Source organism: Dipodomys merriami, unplaced genomic scaffold (genome assembly GCF_024711535.1).
Source record: "Dipodomys merriami isolate MVZ:Mamm:240054 unplaced genomic scaffold, mDipMer1.0.p SCAF_556, whole genome shotgun sequence".
NCBI lineage: Eukaryota > Metazoa > Chordata > Mammalia > Rodentia > Heteromyidae > Dipodomys > Dipodomys merriami.
In genome coordinates, this window is record NW_027206131.1 from 194,319 (window position 1) to 210,320 (window position 16,002).

Genomic DNA, 16,002 nt, shown 5'->3' on the forward strand with positions numbered 1-16,002 from the left:
ATGAAGACTTAAGGAAACATTTAGCACTCCATCAGCTTGATACTCTTGAACTAGCTGGAAGGTATGGCTGTTTGCTCCAGCCTTTTAAAATATCATGATGTGTGCCATTTCACATGGAGCTGATGACAATCTGGGTTTCAGGGGCTAACAGATCATGGTTCTTCTCCTTTTGCCAGATGTTTTTTGGTGGTGATAGGAATTGAGTCAGGACTTCATTCCTGCTACCATGAACCATACCTCAGCACTTCTTGCTTTTTTGCATTTCGCTGTATTTTGTTTGTTTTTCAGATAAGGTCTTGTACATTTATCTGGTGCCAGCCTCAGCAATCTTCCTGCCCCTGTATCCCTTCCAAGTATCTGGAACCCAAGAGCCTTATTTTTTTTTAGATAGAATCACACTAACTTTTCCCAGGTCAGCCTGGGCAAAAGTCTCCATGTCCCTTATCTGGTGTTACAGGTTTGCACCACTATGCCTGACTGTAGGTGACTTTAAATCATTTATTGAAGAGAACGGATATGTATATATGTGCATATGTGGTGACATATGCACATGTAAATATGCCAAGCATACTAAAAGCCTAAAACTCTTTATCATTCTCTTTGGCTGAATTGAGTGCTGTTGGCAGTAGCATGTCTCATTTTACTATTAAAACTGAATAACTCCTAAAAGGGAGTTGCTTTTGTGAGTCAACATTTAGCTACCTGGTAAGGCAAGGTCCCTCTGTCCATGCACTCTCCCATGGACTCTGTGCCCTGCCTTTTGTCAGGCATTCTCTTCTTTCTAGTCCTCAACAACATTTGTGATTCCCCACAGCTGGCCCACTGGAAGAAGGGCAGTTTGGCTTTCCTGCATTTAATGGCATCTCTCGCCTGACGTGGCTGGTATCCCTCTTTGGTGAGCTTTCTCTGGTGTCTGCCACTTTGGAAGAGCAAAAGGAGAAGCAGTATATGAAAATGACTGTGCATCTGGAGACCAAGGACAAATGGTAAGTTGTGAAAAACCTGATGAAAAGGAGACTTTGGGATGTATCAGTTGTTCACAAGGGTGACAACAGAGAAACCCCAAGTGGCACAAACAGGTGTTCACTGCAGTAGAACTGTCAGCTTCCAAAGACTAGAAATTAGTCCCAATTTTGCTGCCTTCATTGTCCAGTAAGTGAATAGTTGCTTACAGAATTGAAGCATGTTGCCAAAGTCATGTGAGTACCTAATAGAAGCTTTACTGTATACTTATTTATTTGTGTACTCATTTTACAGATGGGCTTCTCTCTGCTTTTCCCAGGAGGGTCCTGATCCGTTTGGCTCAAGTGATCCTCCTGCCTCAGGCTCCCCAATAACTGGGACTCCAGGCCTGCACCCCTGTTCCCAGCTCCCTTCATGTAGCTTTACTGATGAGGAAATGGAGGTGTGAGGAACATCTTGACATTCTGCAACCCCTCAAATCTGAAGACATGATAAACATTCTGAGATAGACCAGACTGTTTATATTACCTAAAGTTTGTTTATATCCAATGTCTCTTAGCTATCCTAGCTAAGAGAATGCAGTCCTGGCTTCTGATGGTGCCTTGGAGGAGCATGTTGGCATGTTTCCAGTTATTTTCTCTCTCCCTCCAGCTTATCCCATTCTGCTAGAATGAGATATTTTAGCTCAAACATGGCATGTGGGGGCTGGGAAGGTGGCTCAGTGGTAGAGCGCTTGCCTTGCATGCATGAGGCCTTGGGTTCGATTCCTCAGCACCATATAAACAGAAAAAGCTGGAAGTGGTGCTGGGGCTCAAGTGGTAGAGTGCTAGCCTTGAGCTGAAGAGCTGAAGGACAGTGCCCAGGGCCAGAGTTCAGGCACCATGACTGGCAAAAAAAACCCCAAAAACAAAAAACAAAAAAACATGGCATGTGTCAGGAGCTTATCATCACACAATAAGAGTTACTGATAACTGTTGTCTTAGGACAGAATTCCTTAAGTTACCTTCAGACAGTGTAGTTGAGTGAATGAGAACACAGGGTGATCATGAAAGTTGCCCATCAAATGCCTAGAAAAGCCGGGTTTGTCCCTTCAATCCCTACTGTACAAATGCAGTATTAGGCAATGCTTCATGAGTAGCATGGCCTGGCCTTTTACAAGCATTTTCTCACTCTGTCTTTATACTGACTGAGTGAGACTTAGACTCAGAAGTGAAGAAACTTCCGAAGGATGCTGTTAGACTTTCCTTGTCTGTAACAAATAACTGAGAAAAGTTGTTTCAATAAGGAAAGGCATGCTTTGGCTCCCTTCTGGCCTCTTCAGTCCAGGCTTGGTTGTGATAGGCTTGTGGTGAGTCAGACATCATGGCATCAAGAGTGAGCAGTAGCATCCCTCATACAGCCAAAGAAGACTGCACAGTATAGGAAGGGGCAGGACAGACACACCCCCAGAGACCTACTTGCACTAGGCCCCCACTCCTAAGCTTACAACGCCTCCCCAACTAGGTCCACAGCCACTAGTTGATATAGGGCTCTGCAGTCCTCATTCAGGTTGCCTTTCTGTAGCCCCCATGCTGTGTGCATTCTCCCCAGCCATGCCAGAAGCACACAGAAACAACTATGAACCCCACATGATACTGTCTGCAATTCCTCACAGCCCTCAGTTAGCAGCTGGGAATGTGTCACCTACCCCAGATCTCAAGGGAGTCAGAGTTTCAAACTCTAGTTCCTCCTAATTTACTGGCTGTTTTTAAAATTGTGTAAAAGTATGCATTCAGATTTTGTTCAAGCCAAACTTATGCTGATATCCAGGATCTTAAGTAGTGACAAAAACACTTGTATTTAGGTCCTCAGGGTGCTGTGGGAGGAGGATTGCAGCCCTGTGCCATGCCTGGTTCTTCAGTACTTGCTCAAAAATTGCCACCTCCACAGTGCATACAGACAGGTGTGGAAGTGGCTGGACAGCTTCCTGCAAAGAGGAGAAAGAAATGTCAGTGCTCTGTTGAGTGAATATTTGCATCTGTAAATATTCATGAGTGATGTCAAAGAGGAGCCCCTTCAGTGAGCCCAGGCCTGGCTCCATTGGACTGGGTGGCATCAGTTGCTGTACACACTCAGAACATGAATGGACCAGGCCCTTCCTTTAGGTCAGAATTTACCTAGGAAAACATTCTCACTTTTATACAGGCACATATCACAGCTCTTCCCTGCTATCTGGAGGGAAATAACCCAGAAAAAGGGAGTCACACTTTGAAGAAGTGATGTTCATCTTACTTTGATTTTCAGGAGCTCTGATGTGGACTCCAGTGGGTATCTGAATGGAAACAGGAGTCTCCTTTTGACCCAATAGTTTGTGTTTTCTGGCATGACTGGGTTGAGTCTTGAGAATGTGATGAGAAGAATACTAAGAATTTTCCTCATGAAATGTTTACACTGAACTAGAAGCTTGACAGAAGTGCAGTTGGTATTTGGATTGCCTGTTTTCCAAGTCTAAACCCTCTGGAAGGATCAGAAAAACTCCAGATAAAAAGTCCTGACTAGCCAGGTACTGGTGGCTTGCTTCTGTAATTCTTGGTATTCAGGAGGCTGAGCTCTGAGGACACTATATTAAAAAAGAAGCACCGGCAGGCAGTCCATGAGACTATTATATCTAAATGAATACCAAAAAAGACATTCACAGTTGCGGCTCAAATGGTAGAACACTAGCCTAACCTTTAGCACATAGGGTCAGGGACCTGAGTTCAAGCCCCAGAACCATCACAAATGAAAAGGCATGAATGAGAAACTTGCTTCCACAAAAGTTATTGAGTAGATTCTGCTATCCTGGGCCAAATAAATCAAGAGCAGATGGCAGTAAAGATGGAAACACAGTCCCCAATGGCTTGTGGAGTGGTGGACATCTGGAGCCAATGAGCCAATGTGTTGAGCCACAGCTGCAAGAAAGTTGGGTGCACAGTGAGGCCATGTCTACAGAAGATGGGCAAGCTTCCCCACCTGCTCCCTACCATGTGCTGTTTAAAATGAGGATTCTCTTGTCTTTTTGCAGTCCGCTATCTTGGATTGAGGAGAAAGGGCCTGGCTTCCAAAGAAACAGATATTTAAGCTTCCATTTCAAATCTGGATCTCTGGAAAATATACCAAATGTAGGTGTTAACAAGAACATTTTCCTAAAAGATCAAGATCTGTTTGTGCAGAAGCTCTTGGGCCAGGTCTCTGAGAAGGAACTGGCTGCAGAAAGGAAGCGTGTCCTACACTGCCTGGCTCTGGCAGACGCTGTCCAGAGGTGCTGCCGTGCTGAGAAGTAGGAGAGGAAGCGGTGGGCACCACCAGCACCGGATCACAGTGGGATGTTCTCAGCTGTTTGCCTCCATTCTTACCATTAAACATGTTGGAGAAAGAGGATATGTGTGCCATTACAAGCTGTAGGAATGAGATTTGGGGATGAACCCTGGGGTGGAGACAAGGAAAGTACTTACTATGGTGGAGCTGAATTGATTGTGCCATACTCCTCCTTCCATTTTTTATTCCACACCACCCTGGGAGGTGAATGGTTGTTATATTACCTTTGGGAAATTAAAAAGGATTAAGTCTATAATGTTATAACATGATAAGAAAAGGTACATCAAATCATTTGTCAAAGGCCTGGATTCTACCTGCAGCCCTCACACAGTGGTCACTTCGTCAGGACCGGCAGGAGGAGGCAGGCATTGTGTCATCAAGATAGAGTGCAGGATCAGCACCATGGTTGGCAGGACCAGTAGCATGGTCCTAGTGATGGCAGTGGACACCATGTTGCCTCAGTGCTTCTGTTGGGTGGCTTTGGAGCAGGAAGCCCTGGACTCCATTTCCCATAAAAAAGCCCCCCCATGGCTCCAAGTTGGGTTGAATGCATACACCTCCGTGGCCCTACATGCGTGAACAATGCCAGTGAGTATAATTCGCCATCATCAGAGCTTTGGGCAATGACTGTGACATCTTGAGCAAGGGAGATGGTGCATATGGGAAAAGATAGCATACAGGGAAGGGAGAAGCCAGAATCTAGAGGCAGAAGGATGCCAAAGGTCTCCCTCCCCTGCCCAAATTGCCCACGGTGGAAACACTCGTCCACTTCCCTGTTACTTGAAAAGTGAAGGCCTCCCATCTCCACATTTCTCCACATCACCAAATCCAAGTCCAGGCTCCAGCACTCTCCACCTACTCTCCCCCTGCTCCATGGCACCAGAATGATCTCAGCCCTAGGATCTTAGTTGCGCTCATTCCCCTCCATTAGTATGATCGCCGTGTCTACTTTCCACTTCTGCCTCAGTGAACGTGGTGCAGAAATCACTGGCTCTCCATGCCCTCGCCCCTCATTCCATCAGCCCACTGAATGATCCCAGAGAATGGCCTCAAATCCTCTTGGACCCCAAACTGCCACATGTTCCCACTCTCCAGAAGAGTGGAGAGCTGAGGATACAGGACACTGAACAAACAGCCCATTCTTTTCAGCTTCCCACCTTTCACCCATCCTCTCATTTGCACACAAACATTGTGGCAGGCAGAGCTGAATTCAGCATCTCACTCTAATGCATGCATGTGAGGACCCATATGGATGCACATTGATGCGTGCTACTGTGTCTGTGTGGATGAATGTATGTGAGGTCATGCATATACCTCTCTCAATAGGTGTGTTGAACAAACCTCGTCTGTGTCTACACTTGTGAAATTCTCACCCCATGTGAAGCTCAGATCTTGCATTTCCTTTTTGTTTCTTTTGTTCATTGTTGGCTTGCATGGATTTGAGACAGAATCTCTTGCCTAGGTCAGACTAGCCTTGAACTTGGTATCCTCCTCCCAGAAGCTCCCACTGCAGGAATAAGAGGTCTAGACAAGGACAACTGGTTGGCAGTTTATTCTGTCTAGACACAATGTACAGGGGCTGAATGTCTACAAGAGTGCAGTGAAAATGATGGACACCAGCTGTAGGGTTCCCAAGCCTTGGATGGGCACAGAGTCCTTTCAGTGTATGACATCCTCAAGCAGGTGCTGGGTGGAAGCCCTAGGAGTGAGTGGGTGACTGGAGGAGGCAGGCAAGCACAGGCACTTGTACATGGGGAGACAATTAAACTGGAAGGAGGGATCGGATGTGAGCCCAGTGTGTTCTCATAACCACAACATTAACTGGATAGAGGACAGAGGTTGGAGTGTGTCTAGATTTTCTCCTGACCTGCCACGGGGCCCAGCCAGCACTCAGGGGCCATTTGCAGAGGTCTGCTCTGAGGCTGAGGCTCAGAAAAGGGGACCTCCATTGGTGCTGTCATCTCCAGAGATGATGTCAAAAGGGCCAGGTTACCAGCACCCACATTGCTGTGCAGCTGAGCCAGCTCAGTTGTATGGAAAGCTGAGGGGCAGCAGGATGTTTTCCTGCTGTTGCCTGCTATTCCGCAGAACAACTCCACAGAGAGAGTTTGATTATAGTTCGAAGGCGCTGGGTAATCCCCTGTCCAGGTCACCTGAGCAGAACTCAACCATGCATCCCACAGGTGAATCAAGGAGGAGGGAGGGTGAGTCCCCTCACCTACTACCTTCTGGCAGCCTCAGATCCCATATGTGGGTACATTCATGAGTGTGTGTGTGTGTGTGTGTGTGTGTGTGTGTGTGTGTGTGTGTGTGTGTGTGTGTGTGTGTGTGTGTGTGTGTGTGTGTGTGTGTGTGTGGGCGCATGCATGCGAGCCCAGCCCAGGCTATTTTCATGGTATGGCCCCAATCCTTTTCCCAGTGTGCTGCTGTTTCCATGTTTGAACTGTGTCTCATTTCTTTACCCCAGTTTGGGTGTGTTTTAGCTCCAACTGATTCTGATCCCTGCAAGGCAGGATACCTGCAGGGAGGCAAAGTGGAGAAGCTAGTAGACCACTTAGTGCCTGCCCTGCTCTTCGGAGATGCCTTGTTTATCCCAGTATTTCTGGGGACATACCACACTTTCATGACTGCCCATCCGTATTGAACCTGCTGTTCAATAGGTAAGCGCCACCTCTGATCCTTGGGACAGGCCCACTGGCTAGGCCTTGGCATGTGCTGCACCAGTGCGGATCTGCTTGGATCCTGGCTACTGGCATGCTAGGACTAACATCCTCACTGCCTGAGGCTGGAGCGGTGCGATGGGCCCTGAACAGGCCTGACCACATTATGACCTTACACCCCGGGGAGCGCAGGGCTGTGGGCGGACTGGGAGAAGCCCCTTCTCTCATGAAGGCCCCCTTCTCTACATCGAGGCCTCCTATGAATAAGACCTCAAGAAAAGCATTTTCCAAATTGACAGTGGTGGTTGATGTCCCATATGGATGTCCTGACCTACATGAACCTCACTAGGAAGCGCAAGGGAAACCCTGACAGACCCTGTGCTAATTCCGGTGTGTGGGAGGAAGGTACTGGGCTCATCACCTTGTGTGGGGATACATTTCTAGACACTTAGAACCACTCAGTGAAAAGAACAGGGAAATCGTTGTTATCCTGAGTTCCATCCTGTGGCCAGAGAGACCACTGGGACTGTAGACTTCACATGTAGACACAGTGCATTTGACAGTCTCATGGTGACCCCTAGATACAGCCGTTTCCTTGATTATGAGGAGAAGGCAGGCATGCAGGAGCACCTGCAGCAGTGAGTATGCCTGGGGGAGGAGGGAAGGCATGTGTCTTCATGGTGGGTGCAGTGGAGAGCTGGCTTTGGAGAGGCCTGGGCAAAGGGAAATAGCAGCCACTACTAAAGAAATGCTCAAGTCCAGGTAGAAATGTGTCCACGCAGGGAGTTAGTTTGGCTTGTTCTGTACTTGAGAGTGTGGGAGAAGCCTCTGGCACTGTGGCCAGCCAGTCCCACGTGCCTGCCCTGGGAAACCTCAGGATCACACAGAGCAGCGAGGCCTACACTGTGCCATCATGGACAATCCTCTAGGATTCCGTGAGTGCACAAGGGCCAGGGTGTGCTGTTTTGGTTGAGAGTCAGGCAAAGACCAGTCACACATGGCTCTAGGACATTGAGGCCACTAGAGGCTGCATGAGTGAGGACATTCTGGGTTCTGGGGACAAGGCACCCCAGGGCTGACAGTTTGAGGAGCATGCCCAGGGATACCAGGAGCTCCGTGTGGGTGGGGGGGCTTTACCTGTGATGTAGGTGGAGTAGCATCCCTTGTGTAGACAAGGTCTTTAGTGCAGCCAGGTGACCAGGCCTGCCATGGGCTATGGACTGGAGCAGGCCCAGGAGCCCAGCTCCCACACCTGTGCTTGAGGGGGGCCTGAGAGGAGGAGAGGCCCAACCTCTAACTCTGCTGCTTCTCCCACTACATCTAGAGCTTTCTTTCATATTGGGCTCATGGATGAGAGAGTACCCAGAGGATTTCACTGAAGCACTGGACATATCTGCCTGTAACACATGGTAACATATCTAAACTGCAATGTGCCTGGCTCTGTGGAGGAGCAGCAGGCCCACACATGCATCCCAAGCAGCCAGAGCTGGAGGGTGAGTAGCATGGGCTGGCAAAGGACAGAACAGGTGGGGGATTCCAAGCTTTCTCCACCTGAAGGCAGCTCCCAGCCTACCATGGTGCCCTCATCAGGACAGTCCAGGAGCCTGGATGGCTTGGCATGAAACCTGTCCTTGCTAGGCTTCCTGGGGTGGAGTCCAGGAACTGGGGCTTCTCAGGCAGGCAGGGGTCTCATGGCCTTAGGAATGACTGAGGGCAGGGCAGTGCTGTAGGAGATCATTGCTTGCAGCTGTTTGACCAGCTGCAAGGCTTGATGAGAAAACCAGTGTACAAGAGTCACCTGAACCACTGGATCCAACACTCCGCATAGAAGCAGGGCTACCATGACAGAGCTGGAAGTAGCTACATGGCCAGCCTGGGCAAAGCAAATCCCTGAGAACCCCATCTCCATGGAGGGAAGTGGGATGCAGTGATGCATGCTTGTGATCCCAGTCATGATGGTAGATCATACTTCTACCCTAAAAGTGAGTATGGGTAGGAAGCAAGACCCCATAGTGAAAATAGCTAGTGACTCTGAAGTTCAACCCAGAGGGAGAGGGAGAAGGAGAGGGACAGGGAGAGGGAGAGGGGGAGAGGGGGAGAGAGATTGCACCAGGCACATGGCTAGTCCAATGCCAGAGGCAGGATTAGGATAATAAATTCTAACTCCAGAGTCCACTTTCCTATTCTTTGTGAAATGAGAACTAAGGACAAGAGACAGTATAAAAATGAGAATTTTAACAATGCCTAAAGACATATATGGTCATTCTCATTTTGCTAATGATTTGGTAGCAATAATATCTGTGTTAAATAACCTTTAGCAGTAATTTAGATAATCTTGCTGATAGCCGAGAACAAATCACTTACATGTGAGTTTTTTTATGCAAGTGGGAGGGGTACTGAAAAACTATATTCAACAACCTTCACTAAATCTGGAATATTTAAGACTAAATGTTCTAATTACATTCTCTGATGCTACACTCAAAATATTAAAAAAGGAAGTATCTAAGTGAAACTCATCTATTCCTGCATACTGGATTTATGAAAATTTGCATACCAGAATAGCTTTTAGGAATAGCTTAAAACAACACAAAGCTAAAAAAGTACCAGTGGGTTCCTTAAACATTTTCCCAACCTTTGAGCAATCCATTGCATCAGCCTTGAAGGCAAATTCTAATAAGAAAAGCTGAAATCCATCTTTTGCTTAAGAGATCAATCAATGTGCACTCAACAGAGAAAGGAAGTTGGGAGATGAGGCCTGCCCAGAACAGTTGCCTCCTCAAGACAAATGCCATTCAAATGTGTACCTGTAGCTGTTCTATTCTGAGAGCAAAGGGAGACAACTCAGTCATGCAGAATGTTTAAGGTAGGCAGACAGGCAAGCCACCATCCACGCATACAATCTTTTTTTTTTTTTTTTTTTGTAAATGCTTTTGGGTTTTTATGAATCACATAGCATTGCACAAGAAGTACCTCAAGCTGGGGCTGGGAAGATGGATCAGTGGAAGAGTGCTTGCCTTGCATGCCTGAGGCCCTGGGTTCGATTCCTCAGCACCACATTAAGCAAAAAGAAAAAAGCCGGAGGTGGCGGTGTGGCTCAAGTGGTAGAGCACTAGCCTTGAGCTGAAGAGCTGAGGGACAGCTACCAGGCCCAGAGTTCAGGCCCCACGACTGGACCCCCCCCCCAAAAGAAGTACCTCAAGCTCTGGATGAATTTGTGGTTTTCATGGGGGAGATGGTTGCATTGGCTTATTTGCCAAGTGCCACTGGAATGACAGACACTTAAATAGGAAGTGAGAAGACTGAAAGGAAAGATGGTATGTCCAGAAAGGCTCATGGCCAAAGTGTTATAGACAGGGTTTTCAATTTTCAAAGAAAATATGTGCCCATTATTTCAGTTACAAAGGATAGAAGTAAAACAAACACAATTCATATACAGAGCTTTGATGTTCTTGAGTATATATTTTTTTATTTGGCAAGTGATATCCAGACAGACTTCTGTTCAGAGCTGTTTAACCTTTCATTATATGGGTGCACTGAGAATGATTATACCTGTGTGGGAGACCAATGTAGCCAAAGTATGGAATCATGCTGAAAAACCAAAGAGTTAAAGCCGTAAGGGACAGGCTGGCCTAGGACTGGAAAGGAATGAGTGTTAGCCAGTGCTTGGAAACATTTGTAGATAGGGGGTGTCTTTTAAAGTTTTAGAAATTAATAAAATAACTGACAGGAAATATTGGCCTAAAATGTGCAATGGGAATTTAGAAATTGCTACAGTATTTCAAGAAGACAATTTTGTGATATGTACCAACATATCCAACACATCCACTTTTTGATTCAACAATATCATTCCAGAGGGCTTTCTTCTTGTTGTTGTTGCTGTTTTTGCCAGGGGGCTTGAACTCAGGGCTTGGGCACTGTCTCTGAACTTTTTTTTTTTTTTTTTTTTTGTCGGTCGTGGGGCTTGAACTCTGGGCCTGGGCGCTGTCCCTCAGCTCTTCAGCTCAAGGCGAGCGCTCTACCACTTAAGCTACAGTGCCACTTCCGGTTTTCTAGTGGTTTATTGGAGATAGGAGTCTCACGGTCTCTCCTGCGCTTGCTGGCTTTGAACCGCGATCCTCAGATCTCAGCCTCCTGAGTAGCTAGGATTACAGGCATGAGCCACCAGCGCCTGGCTCTCTGAACTTTTTTGCTCAAGCTAGCACCCTACCACTTGAGTCACAGTGCCATTTCCAGCCTTTTCTGTTTATGTGGTATGGAGGAATCGAACTCATGGCTTCCTGCAGGCTAGGCAAACACTCTACCACTAAGCCACCTTCCCTGCCCCAAAGGTTTTCTTTCTTTTGTTGTTCTTGTTTTTGTTGGTGTGGGGCTTGAGCTCTGCACCTGGGTGCTCTCCCTGAGCTCTTCTGCTCCAGGCTATCACTGTACCATTTGAGCCTCAGCACCCCTTCCAGTTTTCTGGTAGTTAATTGGAGATAGGATTCTCACAGACTGTTCTGCCCAGGCTGGCTTTGAACCATGATCCTCAAATCTCAGCCTCCTGAGTAGCAAGGATTACAAGTGTGAGCCACCGGTACCCAGCACTGAAGGTTTTTTAAAATAACATTTTAATGTTTTGGTACTGGATATTGAACCTGGGGCCTCTCATGCTATACAAGTTCTCTATCACTGAGCTAAAGCCCAAACCAATTTAGGATATTTTTTGAAAAAATAGGGAATATGAAACAAAATAATAGAAAAATGTTTAAGCTGTATATGCAAAGATGTTCATTGGATCATTACTGATAATAAAGAAGAACATTTTAACTAATTGATGATATAAAATTCTGTGGAGTAGTTAATTCAGATTTAAAGTCATTTATTAACTCTGAGATAGCTTTCATATATGTCACTGAAAGCAGAGGCCAAGGAGCAGTATAATCAGAGATCTTTCGCCTTTACATACATCTATACCTAACATTTCTGTCAGCTTTATGTGGCTGTGACAACGTACCTGAGATGAGTGAGTTAAAGTGAGAACAGGTTTATTTTGGCTCATGGGTGCAGAGGCTTCTGTCCATGGTGCTTGGCTTTTACTGTTTCAGGGATTGTAGAATTGTGTGTGGAGTAGAGGAACAGAGCTGTTTACCTTTTGGCAGCTGAGAACAAGAGAGGATTGAGAGAGAGACAGAAACAGAGAGAGACAGAAACAGAGACAGAGAAACAGACAGAGGGCAGACAGAGAGACAGAGATAGAGAGAGGCACACACATAGACGGCTTGGGGTCCCTCAGGGCTTGCCCCCAATTACCTAACTTCCTTCCATGAGGCCACACCTCTCAGAAGCTCTCAATAGCAGCACAGACTCATAACCAAGCCTTCAGAACACCCCATCCCATCCCACTGATTCTTACAAAACTGTCACCACAGTGGTGGTTTATTTTACTCAAAAAGTAAGGTGGCTGGGCACCCATGGATCATACCTATAATCCTAGGTACTCAAGAGCCCAAGATCTGAGGATTGTGGTTGGAAGCCAGCCTGGGCAGCACAGTCAGTGAGACTCTTATCTCCAATAGTCCACCCAAAAATCCCTCTGAGGAAGTGGCACTGTGGCTCAAGCGGTAGAGCACTTGCCTTGCGCTGAAGAGTGCAGGGACAGCATCAAGGCCCAGAGTTCAAGCCCCATGACCGACAAAAACAAAAACAACCCCCCCCAAAAAAAAACCCAAAAAACCCTCTGAAAGTGGAGCTGTGACTCAAGTGGTAGAATGCTAGTCTTGAGCACAAAACCTGAGGGACAGTGCCCAGCCCCTACACACACAAATAAGGTGGTCAGCCTTATTCAAAGGAAGTTTCGGTAAATAAATACATGCAATTCCCTTGTTCATTCCTATAGAATGTACTAAAATCCAGCAGAGGACAGATCTTGTTGAAGCACAGTCCCCGCTCCTAAATGACACTAAGTATGTACCTAGTAATATCAAAGTAGTTCACGTTCAGCAATCTGTACGTCTGCAATCACTTATATCACTTGCCAATTCTGCTTCACTCCTATGACAGCAAAGATTCTTTCCCCAGGTCCAGTTTAGTCATGTGACAGTCTTTGGCTGGAAGACCTCTGCAGTCTCCTGGAGACTGGGTGGATTTCTGTATGACGCTATTGCAACATGAGGGTCACTGGCTTGGAGCTGAGAAATCTGACTTCACTTCCATTCTGTCACTTGATAACGCCATCGTTGGGTTCTGTTTCATTTATAAAATGGGTATAATGAAACATCTTTCCTTGGGTTGCTGTGGAACTGAACTTCAATAAAAGAAACCCTTTCTTTACTTCATTTTTGTGTCTTCAGATGTAAAATTTTGGACAAGGAATGTTAGTGTCTACAGTGGTTCATTATTGTTTATTAAAAAGCCACAAAGTCACAACATGCTGCCTGCCTGTATGCTGAAATCCTTTTCCTTTATACTTAGTCTCTTTGGAATAAACTACAGAATTATCATTCCTAAATATTACAAAACTTTCCTAATTTCCATAAATGAATATGCCAATGGAAGAGATTCTTATCTCAATTATGAGTATTTAAGATAATGTAACTATGCTATTCATGTAACCTACCTCTTTTTTTTTTTAATTTTTTTTTGTGGTCCATTTGTGGGGCCTGAACTCTGGGCGTGGGCGCTGTCCCTCAGCTCTTCAGCTCAAGGCTAACACTCTACTACTTGAGCCACAGCTCCACTTCCAGTTTTTTGCTTATGTGGTGCTGAGGAATCGAACCCAGGGCCTCATGCATGCAAGGCAAGCGCTCTACCACTGAGCCACCTTCCCAGCCCCCCCACCTACCTCTTTCTTATATTCAAATCCATAGTGTATTTTTCTAAAAGTAGGCTTTCCTTTTCTGTGTGTGTGTGTGTGTGTGTGTGTGTGTGTGTGTGTGTGCTCAAGGATATAAAATGCTATTTATGCATTCTGCCTTCAGGCAAAAATAAAAAAACCAACCTAGTGATTTTTCCTTACTCTTGACTTTCCTCACTCATGCCCCAAATTCTAGGCTTAGAAGAAATAACTACAGGATAGCAGACCTTTGGAAAGCAACCCCAAGTGGATGCAAGTGACCTAGGTCACACTACCTCCCTCTGACTTGACAAAACCGAGGACTAAGAGATTTCTTTGAGGGTCACCAATAAACAAGGACAAGGGAATGAATCCATAACTGGCACTGAAATTGGACGGGCAGTGAACTCAGTGGATGCTGCCTTAGGTTGAAGAGATTCAGAAAATGAAGAGAAGTCATCATGAAATAGTTAGCAGGGCCAGTCAAGGATGAATTTGAAAGTGCTACCATTAACCTCACAGCAATAGAAGAGGTTACATTGATAAAACAAGAGCTGATGTCTCAGGTCAGCTTTCCTAGGAAACAGATTCTGAGACAGAGGCTGACAGATGGGAGGTTGACCTTGGAGTGCCCTTGAGAGCTATGTTTGAGAAGGCCGGAAGGAAGCAGAAGTGGCAGAGGGAGGAGTTGAGCTGCAAGACCCCCATCAGGGACCTCTGAACAGCCAGAGGTGAAAGGTAACTAGACCACCCAGCCCTTAGTTACTCAGGGATGTGGTACCAAGGAGATACATATAGCACCCCACAGAGGTAATTAGAAAAAATAATTCGATGATTGGAAATTTTAAATGATAATCATCGGAATAAGACCCCATTAAAGTTTGTGGAGAGAAAGAATGGAGAAAGTGGAAGAAGAATTTGCACTCTTGCAAGGATGGGGAGCCTTTTTTTTGGCCCAGGGCCATTGGGACATTTACAACATCATTAAAGAATCATATGTATTGAGGCAGACAGATGGGTCTCTGACAGTCTAAGAGAGCCTAGAAGGACCAAATATGTCCATCCTGTCATGTCTGGTGGAACGGATGTTCCTTGTGCCTGGGGGTTATTTTTTAAAAAAACCTACAGGGTGAGAATAATGACAGAAAAGTTAGATCACAGAAATGCTGGGATCAGAAAAGTCAGGTAACCGAAAATCCAGCAATAAACAACATCTGATGATGTGATCAAGAACACAGACTTGAGAAAGATGGGGCTCATAGATGAAGTAAATAAAATGAGAACATATACACAAAACCATGGCATTTCATCATTAAATGAATTCAAACCAGGATGATTAAATGTATTGATTGTGAGGAACTATAGCTGGAGATGGGGATGGGGAGTGTTTTTGTTTTTCCTTTGCTATTTTTTACACTTGAAAAACATACAATATTATTGTTATTATTAAGGTGTTTGTTGTACAGAGGTGTGACCATTTCATAAGTCAGATCATGACTACATTTTCCTTTTTTGGACAATGTCACTATTCCCTTCACTTTCCTCCAGTTTCCTCCTCCTGTCCTTGCCCACAAGTTACTTCTATACTTTTTACAAGAGACATAATGAATAAGGAGTACTGAGATTTTTACCTGGATTATCCTACAATACATTAATAGCCATTATAAACACATTTTCCCATTGGCTCCATCTGTTGGGCATTTAGTATGTGCTCAGCACTGTCTGAAAGAAGCATTCTGATCCCAGCATCCCTCATCTTAAATCTCAGAAGAAAAGACAAAGTCCAAAAAATGTCAAGGTCTCATGGCTACAAGTACAAGTGGGATTTCCATCCTGTCCCCTCCAATACATGGCCCTTGAAAGATTCTGCATCATTTCCCTGATAAGACTGGATGGTCAGTCTACTTGTTGGCATTCATTGTCAGGTTGGAAGGATTCTTATGTTTTGTATTTGCTTTTAAAGTTATGCAATTACAATTTGTAGACTCTATTACTACTTTTAAGTAGTTATGTGAGGGGTTTCAGTTTAGCATACGAGTTTATGAGTACAGTGCATGTTGATGAATGTCACCCTTCCTGTCAAACTATGAGTGCAATTTCCTTGGCCACTGGCCCTTGAACAGGCGGATTAGACAATGGGTACAGGACTGGGTAAAAACACATTCTGTTCAAAAGTAGAGTGAAAGGACTAGAGAGAAGGGGTGGAGATAGTACACAGAATAATTTTCTGTT

At 45.6% G+C, this 16,002-nt stretch overlaps 1 protein-coding gene across 2 annotated transcripts in view; it reads left to right on the forward strand.

Annotated features, from left to right (window-relative positions):
* LOC138811997 (biliverdin reductase A-like) overlaps positions 1 to 13,273 on the forward strand; it is a 35,615-nt gene extending 22,342 nt beyond the window's left edge. The window contains exons 7-9 of one of the 2 annotated variants that reach the window (XR_011367533.1): positions 815 to 986; positions 4,007 to 4,887; positions 13,017 to 13,273. Coding sequence is in view for 1 of the 2 variants with exons in the window: in XM_069999952.1 (XP_069856053.1) it covers positions 815 to 986; positions 4,007 to 4,265 (431 nt within the window). In the remaining variant the exon portion in view is untranslated. Of the gene's footprint in view, positions 1 to 814; positions 987 to 4,006; positions 4,888 to 13,016 lie in introns of those variants that run through there. The other variant, XM_069999952.1, reaches the window with a different exon arrangement.
* The last annotated feature ends 2,729 nt before the right edge of the window (positions 13,274 to 16,002 follow it).